Genomic DNA, 19,752 nt, shown 5'->3' on the forward strand with positions numbered 1-19,752 from the left:
CAACATTACTGTACACAGTAACACCTGACAATGGAAGTTAGCACCACACACCGCTGCTGCAGTCAGGTTGATAAACGGGACTGAGGATGAATCCACTTTTTAATCCAAAAAAGTCAAGTTATTAGGATGAACAAATAATTATTGCTAGCCTCCATGTGCCCCTTTAGTGGCTAGGCCTCAGTAAGCCATGTAATACTGTTAAACTCTTACCTGTTTAACTACGGTTTTCCTATTAATGTGTATATCTTTTTTTTTTTTTAAGGCATAGACACCTTTATTTGACAGTGGATAGATCAGAAAGGGGAGAGAGATAGGGGGTATGACATGCAGTACAGCTCCTCCGGCCGGATTCAAACCAGGGTCCACTGCATTCGTGGCATGCGCTCTAACCACTCGACTACCCGCGCGCCCCAATTAATGTGTATATCTTACATCCGTCGTTTGTGACTTCTGAGATTAGCTACATCAATGTGAAGTTGCTGTAAGTGATAAACTTTGATTAAATTAAGTCTTAACAGCTCTGTATTCCAACAGTAATTGGTTATGTTTGGTCAGTAACCCATGTCTCTCCTCCTCCTGCTCATGCAGTAGAAGGGAAAATACATTTTACCCACTTCATCCAATAAGGACAGAGAACTAAAAGTTAAAAGGATGACCCTGTCTAAATGAGAGCAGGATCCTCCTGTTTGCTGTTGTGTCTGGTTATTACCACTCCACCTTAATACAATGACAAACAGATGAGGGAGAGATTAATAACTGTGAAACAGACAGGAAGTTAGCTAAAACGACAACAACGCTTACAGCGGCTTGAAGACTTTACTCTAAGCACTATCAACATCTTTATTATCAACATATACTATATAAAGGCTTTTAAGTGCATATGATTTGTACACTGGGTCTGAGCATGTTGAGCCTTACTGTTTACGGAGCATGTACAGCTACTGGCATGACCTCCTGACACTGCAGCTACAGCTGTGCAACATTCCTCACTCATCTGACCTCACCAGAAATCTACACCCCATGGTTACCCACCATGAATACTGCTTTGTGTTTTAAGGACCATATGGACACATGAAAGACTCAATTCATCCATTAAAATGTGTAAAATAAAATCTTCTATTTCCAATCATTAATGGATACATTTGTAGAGATACAAGTAACAGTACATCAAACAAAGTCAAGCCAACTCTTCTAAAGAGCTCTACTTTTGCCCTTTAGCCACTAAATAAAAAAACACCACCTTCAACAGTGGAAAAATCCAAGTGCATGCTGGCAAAACTTGTAATCGTGACTGTTTGAAATCCAGATATTCAAAATTACTCATGGTGATAATACAGTAGCAAAATATTACATATCAAGAAAGAAAGGCTAACATCAAAAGAGTATTAAGACATGATTACAGAACAAAGTAATCAAACTGCACAACTTGATAGAGAGACGAGTAACAAACAGACCCCTCTTAAAAGTGAGTCCTTTAGAAGCTAAGGAAGAGCAAGAATGTATCGATTTGAGCAAGTGTGGGTTATGTAACCTGTGGGGGACATGGGCAGTGAGCGACAAAACATCTGTCCATCAGCTCTTAATAACAGCAACAATACATTTATTTGAAACTGAACCCATAGCTGACTCTTGGGAAAGACTGGACATGGCTTTTCATGATCCTGCAGCAGTCCACTGCTCTGCAGAGTACCACCAGTCTGTGAAAAGCTCATCCAGCCAACTCAATACAGGGTCTCATGAAGATGTCGTCTGCGGCGCAACAGGACATCGCGTCCATTTACTGGAAGAAGCCGTGTGAAGGGCTTGTGGGAGCTTGTAGACCACGGCATTGTGAGTAGGCTAAGATTTAGTATAAAAAATATCGCTCCCTCATCTTTGAGTTCCTCTATTTTCACCCCACGTCACATCCAGCAGGTCAAACTGAAATGACAGGACATCAGTTAAATTCTTGGCTCTGGTGATGCGACCTCATGTGTGATATTCAAATGTGGACATTTTGAAGTTTAGCAATATTTGTTGTGTGCAACAACCACAACCTCAAATAAATGTACCTAGTTGCCATTCACTTGTGTTGACGGTGTTCCACCGTGATCAATTGCTGCCCTCTCTCTACTGCGATTCTCTCGTTCTTCATCTTCCTCGTCCCTCTCCTCGTTACCACTGTGGTTCTTACAGTATAGTCTAAAAAAGAAAAAACAAAAACACACACATACAGGAGAGTTTGTAAATAAAGAAATACAGTAAGTGAGGTTTCAAGTGTAAGGTCAGCCGACTGTTGATCAGTAGAGTTGCGAAAAAAGGGGGGACTGTCTCATAAAAACAATGCAAAAACACTCTATATGGTAACTCTGACCTTAGTCTTTAAACCTCACTTACTGTATTTCTTACTTTCATGCTTAATTGTAATGGGGTGGGATGTGGCTTGCGTTTGTCAGTTGCTGTGAAGCAAACCTCAATTCTATGATCAATACATACCAGCATGTGAGATAACAAAAATTTAACCAACTACAAATCATTCTGACAAAAGCAGTCTTTAAAGGGGATCATAAGAGCTGTGATCTTGCCTGAGATGAACATGTCAACAATTTTCTCAGAATCAAGTAATGTTTTATAAATAATGGTGTTCACAAGTTTATATGTCAAACATTAAAGAGCAAAGGCCTTTTTTTTTTTTTTTTTTTTAAAGGAAAAGTGTTGTGCTCACTTGTAGATGCCACGCGCCATGTTTTCAATGTACTTGGCTTTGTCCTGAAGGCCGCAGTGGTAGTGGTAGGTCTTCACACATGCCTTGATTTCACACCCGATGGTGGCACCCAGCTGAGTGCAGAGCGTACATTTCTGGAAAACAACAAAAACGAAATTATTTAGGTAAAAAATGATGCATTGTTTTTAAACTTTTGAAAACTCCTGTTTGACAAATCTTCCTACCATTCTTTTCCCCCTTTTAATTTCCTGGATGACTGTTTTCACATCAAAGTTCCCAAATTCAGCCCGTGATGTAGTGGTCAGCTGCACCGTCCCCGATGAAAAAAGCTGGAAGGGATTAAATTACAGACGGATGCAAGTGATAGTACTTTAAATGCACATTTATGACAAAGTGTTCATCAATAGAATTCCCCACACATACACACAAACAACAATTTTACCATGCACTTGTAGTGTGCAGCCACTTTTTTGGAATTGTCGGTGTGAAGCATGCCCCTCGTTTGATTCTCTTCGTCACCAGCGTGACAAAAGCCGCAGCGCTGGCCACCGTCTCCCGGGCTGGCCCGCAGAGGTGACCTGTCCCGCTAGATCACATATAAAACAAGACGTCATGTCAAAAGGTCAAAAATAATAGGCCACGCAGAGCCAACAGACCACTCAAGTAAATTTCAGCAATTTCGTTTGTGAACAGATGGCGTTGCCTTACATGGGAGGAGCTCTCCTCGTCTGCAGCCTGTGAGGTGGAGGAGCGGGAGTCTTCCGACTGGCCACGAGAGCCGGCCTTGGCTCTACCCTTCTCAAATCTCCCTCTGCCTCTACTTTGTGGAGGCGACGAGTCTGAATCCTCCACACCTCCTTCTTCATCTGTGGTATAAGAATTTACATTACAACAGATTCTAACTGATATAGACAATCATCATCTTGAGAATGACAGCATGTAGCCTTGTGGTACAACAGATGTTAAAGCACACTTTACCTTGAATGCCATCCTGAGAAGCATCACGGTGTTTGCGACAGTAAACGCTGTGTTCAGGACCAAAACAAATACATTTCAATTTACTTAGACATTAATGACAAATGTCTTTATTTATAGCAGAAGATTCCAGATGTTAAGGGACTTACAGGTAAATCCCTTGTGAGGGATTCTCTTTGATCTGGGCCTTATCCTTCACGGCACAGTAATAGTGATATGTCCTCCGGCACGTCTTCACATCACAGCCGATAGTAGCGCCCGGTCGGTGACATGAAGAACACATCTAAGAGAAGAGAGAAACACATCTACATCTTAATAAAACATGTTTTTTTAAACGCCAAGCATATGCAACTCCACTTCTTTCAAAATAGCTTGCAACTTGTATTGTGATTTGTCGATTACTAATGTCAAATGTGATCACAATGTGGCTCTGAATAATTATTTCTCTCATGAGGCGCTGACAGGCACAACTGTCTGAAAGGCCATATGCAAATAGATATAATATGATCATCCCTGTGGGGAAATTTGATTGTTGCAGGAGAAAAAGAAATTAAATTCAGCAGGATAGCTGTTACAGAGAAAAGCTTGATAATAATAGACTTTCACAATTTATGCAAAATACATTACCAATATGAATGAATAGTTAGCATCTAGCCAATAAGATTAAACTGCATTTCAGTGCATTCCTGAATTTCACATACAAGAAAAAACACACACACAAAAAAAACATTGACGAGCATCCCAGTCTTACAGTGAGCACCACTGCTTACACACATACCCTGTACAGTGCATTCAGAAAGTATTCCAACCCCTTCACTTTTCACATTTTATTGTGTTGCAGTATTATGCTGAATAGTATTTTTTCCCTGATAAAACAACACTCAGTACATCATAATGACAAAGCAGAAACAGAATTTTACAACATTTTTCAAATTCATTTAAAAAGGAAAAACTGACATTCAAACATTCAACTCACATTTACATAAGTATTCAGACACTTTACTCAGTACTTAGTTGAAACAGCTTTGAAAGCGATTACAGCATTGAGTCTCCTTGGGTACGCAACAAGCTTTGCACACCTGGATTTGGGGATTTTCTGCCATTCTTCTCTGCAGATCCTCTCAAGCTCCCTCAGGTTGGATGGGGACAGTCGGTGGACAGTCATTTTCAGGTCACTCCAGAGATGTTTGATTGGGTTCAAGTCAGGGCTCTGGCTGGGCAACTCAAGGACATTCACAGAGTTTTCCCGAAGCCACTCCTGCGTTGTCTTGGCTGTGTGCTTCGGGTCATTGTCCTGTTGGAAGGTGAACCTTTGGCCCAGTCTGAGGTCCTGAGTGCTCTGGACCTGGTTTCCATTAAGGATATCTCTGAACTTTGCTCCAATCAGCCTTCCCTCAACCCTTACCAGTCATCTAGTTCCTGCTGCTGAAAAACACCCCCAGGGCATGATGCTGCCATGACCATGCATCACTGTTGGGATGGTCTTGGGCAGGTGATGAGCAGGGCCTGGTTTCCACCAGCCATGACGCTTAGAATTGAGGCCACTATCATACAAACAGCCAAAGTGAGAACGTCTCATAGAGAAACCATCGTAGTTTTCAGATTAAGAAATGAGCCACAACCTGTTCAGTCTACATGTAAAAAAAAAATCTCATGGGCTGGATGAGCTGAAACACTTTTGTTTTTCAGACTAATCAAAGATAAGATTTGTTCTCTGAGAGTGCCGGAGTTTTGTTCATTATTATTATTATCTCAATGCCAGTCTGCCAGCCGTGTAACACTCCCTCTTCACTCAGTGCGTTTACATGCACAGTTTAGTTGGATTACAGCCATAGTTCGACTATACTACTCAATCAGACAACTGCAATTATCCTAGTATACATGCCGGTGACAAAATCGGATTATTGGGCCGAAGCATGTCATACCCCGGTACGCTAGGTGACGCTGTACCCATTTCAACTAGTGGTAACAGAGTTACCTCCGGCTGACCTCTTTACGTCACCAGCTGCCTCGGCATTCAAGAAAGATGGCGTACGAAGAGCGAGACGAAGCTACATCTTTGTACATTTCGTATATGGTGTACATGATAATTACACAAACTAGGTGCACAATGGCGCTCTTTCCTTGCGGTGATTTTGCATCTTAGAAATCCCACCATAGTCGGACTAACACAGTAATTCGGTTTTCTTGAGTGTCATGTAAACGCACTGACTGTGTTAGTCCGACTATCATCGGATCTTTAAGATGCATGTATACACCTTAGTCTGACTAAAATCGGACCAGATCGGATTTCTCATAGTCGAATTAATGCACCCAGATTATTCGATTGATAGTCGCATTACTCCTGCATGTATACGTTCCATCAGATCGGTTCGGATTTTGCGTTCTGTGCAGGCAAGAGATTTTTTCCCCAGGGCTGTGAGCCGGAAGTAGATGCATGGCGGCGGCGGCGTCTTTCCTCTGAAATCACCGCAAGAAAGAGCGCCATTGTGCACCTAGTTTGTGTAATTATCATGTACACCATATACGAAATGTACAAAGATGTAGCTTCGTACGCCATCTTTCTTGAATGCCGAGGCAGCTGGTGACGTAAAGAGGTCAGCCGGAGGTGCGCCGTTAACACTAGTTGAAATGGGTACAGCGCCATCTAGCGTACCGGGGTATGACATGCTTCGGCCCAATAATCCGATTTTCTCACCGGCATGTATACTCGGATAATTGCAGTTGTCTGGTTGAGTAGCATAGTCGAACTATGGCTGTAATCTGACTAAGCTGTGCATGTAAACGCACTGACAGAGAATGAAAAGTGGGTACCTACCAATTTATTTCCCCTCTTGATCTCCTTTTTCACATCCTCAATGGAAAATCCTCCGATGTTTTCACTGTCTGAGTGAGATGTGACCAGGGCGGAGGAGAAGAGCTGCAGAGGGCATTTAGAAAAAGTACAAATTGGTTTGTGCAGTCTAATGATGACGATGGTATGCACAATATCTACATTTCATTTCCCTTGACTACTGCTGATACACCATATTCCACAGTAACATGAGGGTTTACGAGGATCTCCAGTGTTTCCCAGGCTTCAGAGCTGATTTCATAATGATTTAGCTACAATTTGGGGATAAATCAATTGTTTCTGCTAAATGTACTTACTATGTCTATTTTAATATTTTCCACAAATTTCACAATCCTCCTGGCTTGACTTTATTCTACACATTTTCCTAAGGGTTGCAAGCAAGCATGACACTGTCTTGAGTCTGTCTTGGGTTGAGAACAATGTGCTTTCCTCACCATGCACTTGTGGTGGGCTGCCACCTTCTGGCTGTCCGACATTAGCAGCTGCCCACACTCCTTGTCACGGTTGGTTCTGCAGAAGGCACATTTAGGCAGCCGCGCTGCTGCCGCTCCTTTCCTCTGTCCTGACATGACCGTAGGCTTTTCTGTTTGCCTCTACTGAAAAAGCACAACGATAACACACAAATATTTTCAGGTCAGACTAACAAGATAACCTTGTATTGCATAGGCATATTCAGCCTTTCAAATAGATATAAATTAAGCACCTATAAAAATATATTGTTCACTTAATCATCAAGTAACAATACATTACCATGTCATCAACAATATCCAACAACAGTTTTCATACACATAGCCATCTTATAATCACAGCTCATTTCTGATTCAATCTAGATGCCACAAGACTTTTAAATGCAAGCAGTATATAGGTGACGCCCAGAGTCCTTGGCAATATAGATGACATGAATGATGAAAATGATGGCCCAACATATTAGCAGTGATGTATTATGAGAACAAAGTTTTGTTATTAATGTGTTCATAACTTGGGTTAAACATTTAAATGAGGTTAGTCAGTGTAATCAAACATCCCTTGCAGATTTAATTATTTAAGAGTAAGACTGTGTTTTGGAAAAAAAGTTATTTCACTGACTAAATGTGAGCATTGTGAAATAATGAACAAAACCTTTTGGAAATGAGCCATTAGGAACTCTTTCCCAGAAACAGCTGGAAACAAAACTTTGACTCAACTACTGCTGCAAGTAACTCCAGAACAGAGCAGCGAAAGTAACAAGAGTGTCCTTAAAAACTCCTGGCTCTGATGAATCGCACATGGGGCCCACACCGTTTGCTGCAAGATCGCAGCTCAACACTTAACAATAAGTTTCCCATGGCCAGAATACATTAAAAAAAAAGGTATGCTAAAATTGCTTACCAATGGCAGTATTTTGTGAGATATTGCTCATGTCTGAGGGGGGTAATCAATAATGTTGTTTTTGTTTCATCATAGAACAATTGCAGGCAACATCGGCACAACACAGGCTGGCAATTAACAACATTCACCAGTCATTCCAGATCTAAATCAGATTTATCAGGAACAGGAAGGCGAAGCAGTAGCAGGACTGTGGATCAGATGTGATTCAGCCCATTTAACCTGCACGTAGGGGCTACTTTTAATCACACACAACCCCGTCATGACTAAGTTTCTGTGAAAATGATGCAACATGTTTCCTATTTAGCATACACGGCCTGCTTCAGAATTCTGCCACATGTCGTCTGCCACATCTTGAAAACATCATGATCTGTAAAAAAACAACATTATTCAGTAGAAATCTGCTATTTTAGACTGCCTGTTGTGATGACGGTGAAGACATACACATGACCAGGAGCTGACTGTGATTATTTAAATGGGAATATTCTCACTGTATCTTTTTCAGCTGCATCTTAATTAAGTTTAAATGTCAATTATTAAAAAGAAATATTTATATATGTCATACAACACTATTGTTTAGAGGAGAAGATCATACCACCAAATGTGTGTTGTCATTTGCTGAGATTTGATGCTGTCCATACTGCACTGGAGGCACCACACATACATTAAATACAAGGATTAAAGATCTATTCAATCCTAAATAGTCCAAAAAGGAAAGTGGGTGTTTTAAAAGCCAAAAAAATCACAATAGCAGTATGCTGCGACGCCTTGATAGAGCCATTACAGCCATGATAGCAGGGCCAGGATTTCACTGCGGCGGCTACAGCAGCGGAGCCAGCGTGAAAACACACAATACTGCCCGGGAAAATAACACCAAATATCCTTTATTTCACCCTCTGCTCCTCACTCACAGTCTCCCATAACACAATCCCCCACTACATGGCGAGGCTGTGGTTCATTTGTGCCGAGAACAAGAGGTACACAAAAAGTGCTTCAAATTTCTCTTCCAAAGTTTTGAATTAAAGGGGGTGTGTGTCTCTTTCTCCACTAAAGTAGCTATAACTGAAAACAATTTCCACTATGAACATCTCAACGCCCCGAAACCTCTCACAAGGCCTTTTCATGAGGGAAAATAAAGGTCGACGGCAGGAAAATGTGACTCTTCGACATTGTGTTTTTACTGAAACCCGAAAAACTAGCGAATATTTCCCTTTAAATGTGGGAAATTATCATGACAGGCGCGGGTCTTCGCAAACCGTTTCGAAGTAAAGAGCGCCATACGTGATGTATCCCTGTGAAAAGAGAGCAGCTCAGCTTGTACGCCAGCAATACGGCCCCAAACGACAATAGGCCATAAAACAGCGCGGCTAACATCCAGCCGCGGGTACACAGCTCACATCTTACCTGCTGATATTATCTCTCAGCGCCGAGACGGTCGAAGAGCTAGAAAAGTGTTCCGAGCAGTGGCTGTGTTTCTTTCCGTCCTTCAGAACTGATCGTGAGGTTTTCACACACACTAGCATCAAGCTAGCTGCCGTGTGCTAGAGAGCAGGACTTCCTGGTGAGGCTTTCAGAATAAGAGTCCGGTTGAGCAACCGTTTCTGCGATGATTCAAACGTGAAAAGATGCAGGAGGTCAGAAAATGTAGGAAACGAAAGTGCTTTACGAAAATAGATCATGAAAATTACTTCAGTTCTGAAGTATCGAGATCCCTCAAAGCAGGTATTACGAAAGGGCGGGCCAGGGTTTATCTAAAACTGTATTGTTATGTCAGACTAGTGGAAATGTGAGTTGTTGTAGTCTTTAAGACATATTTGATAGAACAAATACAACAATAACAACAAAAACGTGAAACAAGTGTCCCCAAGAGACCCTGTCAGCCGCAGGGTCATTGTGTGGAAAATTTGGGGTATTTGTTTAAAGGCGCACTGTGTAGTTTTTGGGAAGACATTTTAATCAGAAGAGAACAATCTGCTTTGACTTATTTACTAAATAAACAAACTCTCTTTGTTGACTGAGAGAGAACTGAATACACAAACTCATTATAAAGGACAACACAAACAACACATACAGTTTTACTTTGTTTATGTGTGGCGGACCCTGCTACCTTTCTAGCTGCCAACCAGGGACCTTATTTTCCTCTGAGAACAGCTTGTTTATTCAGTCATTGAAAGGATAAATATGTCTGAGTTTTGTTACACATTTGTGCATTTATGCCATTCCAGATTAGGTAATACCTAATTAAAAGCAAAAGGATTTACCTTTAAAGTCCCTGTGAAGCAATAACAAGGTTCTAATTCTCTTACATCACAGACATATGTGTTATTAACCACCAGGCCATTGGAATGACCAAAAAATAATTACAATGAATAAAATGTACAGCATTCTCTGAACTGAAACGCTGAGGATGTGTCCGCTTTACATCTGACAAATCCTCCAGACCTTCGCATTCATGACATGTTGCACTCAGTAATTGTGAGGGGTGCCAAATCACACTGAATGCCAATTTCTACATAATGTTGCTTTAAATTTGAAGCTTTCTCTTTAAGGGGCCCTTATTATTTTACAGGGACACATCAGCCATTAGCAAAGCTTTGACCTTCAACAGGTTAAATCCAGCCATAAAACAGGACATAGTACTAAGTTGTAAAATCAACATAATATAATGTATATAGATTAATTAGCAAGGGGCATCACATCGATCCTTGTGGAGCACTTTATCAATAATTTTGGACTTGAATTGAAGCCACTGGCAACAACAGTTGTGATGTAAAAAGTTTCATCACAACCGATGAAAACAGCTTATTTAACAGTGTTATGATCAATGATGTCAGAAGTTGTGGACAAAAAGATTGCAGCACCATGTTGCTTTTTATCAAGTGAGTTAACAATAACATCCACAATGTCACTGACAGCAGTTATTATATTGCGATCAAGTTTAATACTTCCTCCGTTATGTGAAGAACATTATTATCCTCCAGAAAGGCTTGAGGTTGTGAGAGGCAGGACAGTCAGAGCAAGGCAGTCACCCCCTCTGTGTGTGGTACTACTTGTACTGTAGTGGCTCAACATCACAAAGCACCACATGTAACTCGGTTTTAGTCGTACTTGTAAAATGAGCTCCAAGGAAATGGATAGCATTTATTAGCTTGTTTGCAATTCAGGATTTTAAAGCTTTTTGTATTACAACACAGGGATGCATAATGTGACATAATGAGCACAAGCCCTCTGCTGCTTCTCATATATTTTTCAACATCTGGCTTGGATTTCTGTTTGGAGGATGCTGAAGGCCCAGTATGTCTGCCATCAATTGTGTAGGGGGCATAGTGGTGGATGTTTAATGATATGGGCATCATATGAGACACATAAGGACCGAAAATGTTCAACATGGTTAAATGATTTAGCATATTAAATGTTTTTGGGGTGGATAAAAATAATAATATCTATCTATCTATCTATCTATCTATCTATCTATCTATCTATCTATCTATCTATCTATCTATCTATCTATCTATCTATCCAGCAAGCTATTACAAAGTAAAACAAAGATAACATGACAGAATCTATATAATTTATTTCTATTTAATCCAAATGATCGTTTGAATCAGATTACATCATTTAGATGGATTAAGAGGATATCTTTTATTAACTCCAAGTAAGAGAATAAGAGATATTGAAGAACTGATTATTAATAAACCTAATACATATATATGTATATGTATTGACCTGTGCTTTTCAAATTATTAATTTCATTTGACGACGTTTACAGACGTTAAATTCCATTCAGATGAGATTAAAAAAGCTCTCTGAAATCATTGATATTATTGAACAGAATTTACTCTCCTTGTCTTTTCGCGAGAATTTAGATGCACTTGATTACAGTTACGGGGTAGTCCGGCAGAGGGGGCTTCCCGTGAAGCTTCTGATCTGTCCACCCACAAGAGTCACGCGAGCATTGAAACATGCGCACCTTACAGCAGAGAGGGCGTTTCCACAGCTTCGCTTCGGTCAAAACGATTGGCTCAAGTTGGTGTCACTCATCGTGTAAAGCAAAACATACCCGCCCAGTGTCCCCGGGATGAGGAGAGGACGGGAGTTTCAACAGAAGAGAACAGGGAAATGAAGTTGTCAGACAGGCCAGCCCAGCAACTCGCTCTTTACTACTAGGCTGCTAGCAAGTTAGGTGACAGACGGTCACGAGTGAAGAGATTTACATGAAATATCACAGATATGAAGGTCGACCGTTTTAGCAACTTGTAGCTACAATTAATACACGTTAGACAGCCACAGCCACCGATCTCAGATAACACTACAGACAGTTCAGAGCAGCGCTACAGTGGAAAAGAAAGTGGAGACAACTTGCTAGCCTGGTAGCTAACCTTTAGCCACCGAGCCTCCTTCAGCTTCAGGACTACAGTTCACTCGGTGAGTCTTGACAGGACGAGCTGAATATTTCAACAGTGTTTGTTTTGTGTGTGTTTCCACGGCACTTGCTGTCCACGTACTGACGCTTGTTGGCTAATTTCTCGCTAACTTACTGCTAACTAGGTCACAAGCTAGCTCAACTTTGCTGTACGTTAACATTTTTTTTTAAACTAACAGTCTGTTACATCCTCGTTCCGGTTAGATAGGTCGCTTTTACTAGCGTTTTTATTCGATCTGGACTGGGGTTAACTCGGAGAAATGACATAACAAAGGGCAAACCCATCGTGTCACTGTAGCGCTACTATACCCGCATATCTTTTAAAACTTTCTAATGTGACGTTAGCACTGTTAGCTAGCTGTTCGTGCTGTTCTGGCCTTTAAAGCTGTAACTCAGTAGTCTACTTTTACGTGTCGACAGTGTAACTAACTTTGCTCTATCCTTGATCTCTTCAGGTGAGAGCTTTACTGTCATTTCCTGATGCAAAGCGCTACAGGAAGTCGAAATGCTTTATTCATAGTTATTTGAAACAGTGTTTTATCTCTTCAGAGACTTGGGCTTGGATCACCAATCTTCAGCTATGCCTTTTTTTGGGAAGTCTCAGAAGAGTCCGGCTGAAATAGTGAGGAGCTTGAAGGAGAATGTGGCATATATGGAAAAGCTGGATGCTGCAGACAGCAAAAAGTGTGAAAAGGTCAGCACGGTTTCCTCTTTTTACCGTCTTATCATTTTAGTGTGGCTCTTATTTATTCATTTTTATTACAATAGATCATGGTCTGAGTCGTTAACTGTCCTTTCACGATTCAGGTTGCAGAGGAGGCATCCAAAAATCTGGCTTCACTGAAGGAAATACTAAGTGGAACAGGTGACAAGGAGCCTCAGACTGAAGCTGTGGCTCAGCTTGCACAGGAGCTCTACAACACCAACCTCCTCATAGCTCTCATCGCAAACCTGCAACGGATTGATTTTGAGGTGGGGTGAATGTTTTTATTTCACTTTATGCATGCAAAAAGTATTGATCACTTTGTGTAGCAAATTGTCAGTGTGAGTGTGTATGCGCCCGTGCCTCAAGCAAAAATGTCTCTGCATATCATCAGCACCCAGTCAGTCATTCATCCGTCTGAGTGCTTTTTTTTTTTCTTTTTTTTTTGTTAAGGGGAAGAAGGATGTGGTTCATTTGTTCAGCAACATTGTGAGACGGCAGATTGGCACCCGTACACCAACCGTAGAATATATCTCTACACACCCACAGATCCTCTTCATGCTTTTGAAAGGGTAGGTTCATCTTTTCAGGCTACATGAACTCAGTATTTGATAACATGCTTGGTGTGTACGCTTTATAACTGCAGTTATATTAAAGGTAAGTCTGTCCTCGGATACTCTTTTGGGTGAAGCTTTTTTTTGGTGAAACTACCTTCCCTCAACATGCCTCATGATTTTCTACATTACACGGTATGTGTTTCAACAACTCCCCAACGAACGAGCGTGAACTTGTCGCACTCACCTTAGGGTTATACATGTAGATGAAGAGTGGTAGCACAGCTGATTTAATAGCTCTTAAAAAACTGAGTCATCCTGCCTACTCAGAGAGCAGTGAGTCTCACGGCTGCACGGCATTATGGTCGGCTGAGGCAGCTGTCAGTGGATCACCAGTTGCCCTTTTTGGAATGAATTTGTCCTGCTATGTTATTGAACTTTGTTCCAAAATGTCAAGTCTAATAAGAGTCAATTTGATTTTCAGAGAGGAAGATCTGAACCTGACATTTAATGTTGATGTTAGAGATTATTTTTCAGCTGCATAGATATCTTCCTGCTTGGCAAAAATACTTCAGCATGGAAAATAACACCTAGAGATCAAGTGTTCATCAGTGCAAATACACGTTTATTAGTAGATTAGTTTGAAGTGTTTTGATTATTTGCTATTTTTGATTGTGTGACATCTGCAGTGTTTGTTATATAACTGGCTATAAATGACTTGACCTGACATGTATTAACCTGTGCAGATATGAGAGTGCAGAAGTAGCTCTGAACTGTGGAATGATGCTGAGAGAGTGCCTGCGTCACGAGCCTTTGGCACGGACGGTGCTCTTCTCTGAGGAGTTCTACTGCTTCTTCCGCTACGTGGAGCTCTCAACCTTTGACATTGCCTCAGACGCATTTGCCTCTTTCAAGGTACACTGCCATATTTTCTTCCTGTTTCCAGTATTTTCATAATAACAGTTCTTATCTAATGTCTTGGTGTCTTCTGTTCCTTCTCAGGATCTCCTCACAAGACACAAGATTATGTGTGCAGATTTCCTGGAGAACAATTATGACAGGGTGAGTTTTCTCACACAGAGTTTGATCTTGAATTGAAAGAATGCTCATACTGTACCTAACATGCTTTAAAAATGTCTGTCAGGTCTTTACAGAATACGAGAAGCTTCTGCATTCCGACAACTACGTCACCAAACGACAGTCTTTGAAGGTAAAAGGTCCAATGCCCTGTCAAATAAAGATCAGTTCAACCTGAATTTGAGCTACGCATTCAGGTGTAACTGGTGTGCTCACTTTGCTTGAATTTAACAAGGTTTTTATTTAAGTCTGTATAATTTTTCAGCTCCTTGGGGAACTTCTCTTGGATAGACACAACTTCACTGTCATGACAAAATACATCAGTCGGGCAGAGAACTTGAAGCTGATGATGAACATGCTAAGAGACAACAGCCGAAACATCCAGTTTGAAGCGTTCCATGTCTTCAAGGTGTGCTAGAAAAAAAAAAGTATTTATAATACTTGTTGAGCATGAAATACGACATATCTTTTTGGAAGAAATTTGCTCGATGATTATTTTGAAATATCGAAAGAGGTATTGTAAACGGAAGTTCTGTCTTAAGTTGTGATCTGATTTTAGGATAAAACTCTTTAATTTGTCAGTTCTGATAATGTCTCTATCCTTTTTTAAAAGGTATTCGTTGCAAACCCCAACAAGACTCAGCCAGTGCTGGACATACTGCTGAAGAACCAGACCAAACTTGTGGAGTTCCTGAGCCACTTCCAGACCGACAGAGCAGAGGATGAGCAGTTCTGTGACGAGAAGAACTATCTGATTAAGCAGATCCGGGACCTTAAAAGGCCCACAGCAGCGGAGGATGCTTAGTTTCGGCAGGGACGACTGCTCTATCAGGTGGTAGACAGTATAGGTGGTGGCTGGAGGTGCAGAGGGCTAGGAGAGAGTCTCAAAGACATGCTTCATTAAGATTTAATATTAACTACAAAATATAGGAAAAAAAGATTTCTTCCGTCACTTACTGTTTTTTTTTTTTTAGTGCGGATGTGGAGGTGATTTTCATCCAGCAACTTGAGTGGGCCAAGAACTGTTATTTAAACCATAGTGCTTCTTCTTTAGTGATAATGAAATGCATTTAGTCTGTTTGTGTAATGTTGGACCTTTAAACTGTTACCCTTCCACATACTTTGTTGCTGGCGGAGACCTTAGAATAACAGAAATGTCACCCCAACATAGCCAACGTGAGCTCTGAGGTGTTGTTGACAGTCTGTCAGAAACTTGTCTATATTTTAGAGATTAAAAAGCTGAGGAATATATTATTTTTCTAATGTACCTTCATGGTAAACAGTTTAAAACATACAGTAACTCTTCTCTCTGAACATTGTTTAGCCTAACTAATTGCATAGCGTTGGTTTTTTGCCTTATTGTGAACTGTTGTGTTTTATAGGGACTTCAGATGATCTTTAGAAAATCCGGCTTTGAGAGTGACACGCGATTGTATCGGCTCGGTCAGCACATAGAACGTTTTGGTGATTAATGTGTAGTTATTAGGCCTTTGGCTGCGTGTGGGGTTACAGAGGTCATGAATGATCCTGCAGTGCTGTACTCGCCCAATGCATTAGCTGGCACAGGAAGAGAAAATCAAAACCATAGAGGAATCAATTAATTGTGCTGTGATTTTGAGGCTGCGCTCAGTGAGGCTTCCATGACTGAAATAGAAACAAGGCATCAGATAATGCTGCAGGGTACCAGCCTTCCATTCACCGCTAGAACGGACAGCCAGGATATACAGATTGATCTCACTAGGAGCAGTCCATTTCATCCTCAAATACTGAGCACAGACTGCCAGGATTAATTTTAAACAGTGATTTAACCAACACTTAATTCATGAGGTTTTAAACTACTTGATGTATGCCATTTTAGGCATTTCTCCTTACAATGTTGCAGTTAACTCAGAGGTGTTGCCCATAAGATGCATCAGAAGTATGTGACACAATGTGTCTGTTATATCCGTATAGTCTTGATTTTAGAGAATTTGGCTGTTTTATTTGTCTGAAATATTTTTAAACTAAGCTGAATCATCTTAAAGGTTAAGCTCACCCAAAAAATTCAGTTCGGTCTTTAACTACTGATGGAAAGTCAGGTGACGTCTTGTAGTCCGCAAAACATTTCTAGAGCTTCACAACAAAACCACATTGCAGCAGTGTCCTGAACTACTGAAGTAGATGTGAAGGAGAAAAAAAGCCTAAAATGGTTCCATTTCCATAATCCAAGTCTTGGGAAGCCCTGAGTTCCCAAATTGATTCTAAAAGACATTATTTACACCTTCAGTGCACGGTCAAGCTCATCTACCCACTTCAGAAGGATGCGCACCATCGCTTATAGCATAGCAGCAATTGTGAAGATTGGGGCTAAAAAAGGCTGTAAATAGTGTATTCTCAAATTTAATTTGGGAAATCTGAGCTTCAAGAGACTTGGAGTAAACTGGATGCTAAAACAAACAGGATTGTAAGTCTTACGTTTTTGTCTTTGGTTCTGATGCAATTCTAAAAGAGCTCACTGTAACATGCCTGTGATGCATCATAAAGCACACTCTATCAGATAATACCCACATGCACTGTGTAAACAAGAATGAGTTTGTTTCAGATAACTAGCACTGAATTTATCGAGTTCCTCACATGCATCACGGATTAGTCGTACTTCTGTTGAAATAATTGCCTTACTTTTGCCATTGTCACTGAAATGGCTTTTTAGGGATTTCAAGAAGTATGTTGTCTGTCTGCACAGTCTTCTAGTTATATACCTCATGGGATTTGAGTTTGCAAATGCTGTGTTCTCTTTCCTTTCCTCTTTCTAAAATATTTTATTTGACCGTTTAAAATACACAACAGTGGTTTGTTTGTATGCATGCCGAAACTTGGTGTATATGTTCAAACTTGAACAGGGACTGCGACCTGGTTTTCACGATGGAAAACTAGATTTTTAAACTGAAATATTTCATTGTGTGGTGCCACACAAATGTTAATTCATAATGAATTGCAGTGTGGTACCTTGTAATGAACGTTGCCTTATTTAAAGACATTTAATGGATCATAATGATTATTATGTAAAAATTCCAGACCTCTTAATTTGTTTCTAAACCAAAGTCAATATGAATGAAAAGGGTGAAAATGTACATGTCAAGTCCCAAATGCATTACTAGATAACTTCTCAGACCTCCATCTAGTGTAGTGTAGCTTTTTATTATTATTATTATTACAGACTGCATTGTGATTCCATCTCATAGTCTCAGTGTAAATCTAGATTTTAATACAGATCAACAGAAAACGGTCAGTAGTTATTCAGTTGTTGTTGTTAAATTGGCATTTAAAAAAAAAAAAAACACAGTTTGGTTCTCTGCACCAAGTAGTCACAAGATCAACATCAGGCCTTTATGTAACCATTGAGTAATTTGGTAAATGTGCTGTGGTACACTAAAACAACTTAAGTCCTGCACACAGTGCACTGTCATGTGCTCAGTTAATGAAAGAAAGTTTGTCTCCACTCCTTTGTGGTTATTTATTGTGAAAACTATACGAGCACATTGGACTGAGCCCACTTTGGCAGTAGTCATTATTCCTTCCTCCATGAGCAACAACAAACGTACAGCTTGCCGACAAACTGAGGTTACATAACAGTCTCTCCTATGTATTAATACCCAAGATTACTGGATTGTTTTGTAACAAAATGACATCCATTTTTAAAAGAAATAATCCAAATTTAATCTGGTTTCTAAATGTGGATACGAACTTTGTGGAAATTTGAGTCCAGTCATGACGTGCACTTTGAGAAGGACTTGCTGTACACAGTCACTCCAGCAGAGGGCGCTGTTGGCAACCATTGACACTTTGCATTGGTTGCACAAGAAGCATTTAATGTCTCTATGACCCTACCTCTAATTATGATTATATAAATAAATCACTGGCAATATTATGTAGACATTTACACAAATTCCTTAAGATCAGTAGTATATATTTCATGATTTAGAGTTTTGTGTTTAAATATTTGTTGTGCTTTACTTTTTTACTCTGTTGCCTTTCTTCTTTTCCCCCCTTCTCTTTCCACACCCTGGATATTTTCTTTATTTACCATGGGAGCGAATTATGTGTACATAACTTTATAAAGGATAAAAGTGTGAAAGCGTTCATGAAAATAAAAATTTATGGCAATTTATTTTTTTGTGTTCCTCTTAGTTTTGTTGCATCTGTTGACAAGACATCACCTTAATCATCATTCTAATTGGTACATGTAGTTTGATGACATCACCTTATTACCAGCATACTAGGGTTACACAATAAGGTAAAAAGATAAATAAACATATTGTGATAATTTTGACAAACCTTGTGATATTATTTACTATTTAAGAGAATGAACATTTTTCGATCAGTTTTCCTTTTCCCTGACAAAACAATTAAATGATGATGTGGCATTTTGTTTCGATCCGATCCAAACAAACATTTTCTTACAAGTTGAGAACAAGATTTGTTGACCAGTGCATCTCCGCGGCACTACAGTCGGCACTCAGCCATCTTGTGATTTAGATAATATTGTGATTAATTGTGCAGCCCAACAGAATTTGCCGTTTTTAATCCTCTATATATGCTTGTTATTGGAATATTTTCGAGCAGGAAAGGTCATTCTTTTACATTTGGGAACAGTATGGAACAAAATAGTCCAAGCTTAAAGGATGAGTTCAACTAAAATGAAAATCCAGTCCTCGACTCATCCTCATGCTGATTGCAACGTCAGGTCGAGATCCTTAGCTCACAAATCGTCTCTCGACGATGGACGAAATGAAAAACACATAAAATGGCTCCATAAAGCTATTCTCTGTAAGCCTAGAGATCGGAAATTGATTCGAAAAGATGTTACTTACACCCCTAAGCTTAAATCTCCAGTGGAGCTGCTAAACTGCGGCACAGTGCCTCCAGGGTGTAAATAGCATCTTTTCGGATCAATTTGGGGGTTTGGAGCTTCCGGAGGCTTGAATTATGCCCCGACAATCTGTAGGGAACCATTTTAATAAGTCCCCAGTTCCTTCGGTTGTTCAGAAGATTGCTTCAACGCACTTTTGCTGTGAAGCTCCAGAAATGTTTTATGAACTAAGAAACTAAACCCAACTT

The 19,752-nt window shown here is 40.2% G+C and overlaps 2 protein-coding genes across 2 annotated transcripts; one reads left to right on the forward strand and one right to left on the reverse strand.

The window, feature by feature from the left end:
- Positions 1-1,088: 1,088 nt before the first annotated feature.
- Positions 1,089-9,467, reverse strand: phf6 (PHD finger protein 6). The gene is made up of 11 exons (XM_030395870.1): positions 9,303-9,467; positions 6,968-7,129; positions 6,498-6,599; positions 3,829-3,962; positions 3,683-3,729; positions 3,413-3,570; positions 3,147-3,290; positions 2,929-3,033; positions 2,705-2,838; positions 2,052-2,181; positions 1,089-1,920 (listed from the first exon to the last, which is right to left on the reverse strand). Exons 2-10 carry the CDS (start codon positions 7,100-7,102, stop codon positions 2,052-2,054), a joined length of 1,089 nt encoding a protein of 362 aa, XP_030251730.1. The 5' UTR covers positions 7,103-7,129; positions 9,303-9,467; the 3' UTR covers positions 1,089-1,920.
- Positions 9,468-11,951: 2,484 nt separating this feature from the next.
- On the forward strand, positions 11,952-18,802 carry cab39l1 (calcium binding protein 39, like 1). The gene is made up of 9 exons (XM_030396731.1): positions 11,952-12,323; positions 12,871-13,015; positions 13,129-13,293; positions 13,478-13,596; positions 14,325-14,493; positions 14,581-14,640; positions 14,723-14,788; positions 14,921-15,064; positions 15,269-18,802. The coding sequence occupies exons 2-9, from the start codon at positions 12,902-12,904 to the stop codon at positions 15,458-15,460; spliced, it is 1,029 nt and encodes a 342-aa protein (XP_030252591.1). The 5' UTR covers positions 11,952-12,323; positions 12,871-12,901; the 3' UTR covers positions 15,461-18,802.
- Positions 18,803-19,752: the final 950 nt, after the last annotated feature.

This window comes from Sparus aurata, chromosome 18 (assembly GCF_900880675.1).
Source record: "Sparus aurata chromosome 18, fSpaAur1.1, whole genome shotgun sequence".
NCBI classification, from domain to species: Eukaryota; Metazoa; Chordata; class Actinopteri; order Spariformes; family Sparidae; genus Sparus; species Sparus aurata.

Excerpts from the sequence above, each read along its gene's own strand:
- cab39l1 (XM_030396731.1), top strand. The coding sequence starts at position 12,902 with ATGCCTTTTTTTGGGAAGTCTCAGAAGAGTCCGGCTGAAATAGTGAGG. Across the intron at positions 13,294-13,477 it reads TGCAACGGATTGATTTTGAG|GGGAAGAAGGATGTGGTTCA; the intron begins GTGGGGTGAATG and ends TTTTTTGTTAAG. Across the intron at positions 14,494-14,580 it reads ACGCATTTGCCTCTTTCAAG|GATCTCCTCACAAGACACAA; the intron begins GTACACTGCCAT and ends GTTCCTTCTCAG.
- phf6 (XM_030395870.1), bottom strand. The coding sequence starts at position 7,102 with ATGTCAGGACAGAGGAAAGGAGCGGCAGCAGCGCGGCTGCCTAAATGT. Across the intron at positions 3,730-3,828 it reads CCCTCACAAGGGATTTACCT|CGTTTACTGTCGCAAACACC; the intron begins GTAAGTCCCTTA and ends TCCTGAACACAG. Across the intron at positions 3,034-3,146 it reads CTGCACACTACAAGTGCATG|CTTTTTTCATCGGGGACGGT; the intron begins GTAAAATTGTTG and ends AATCCCTTCCAG.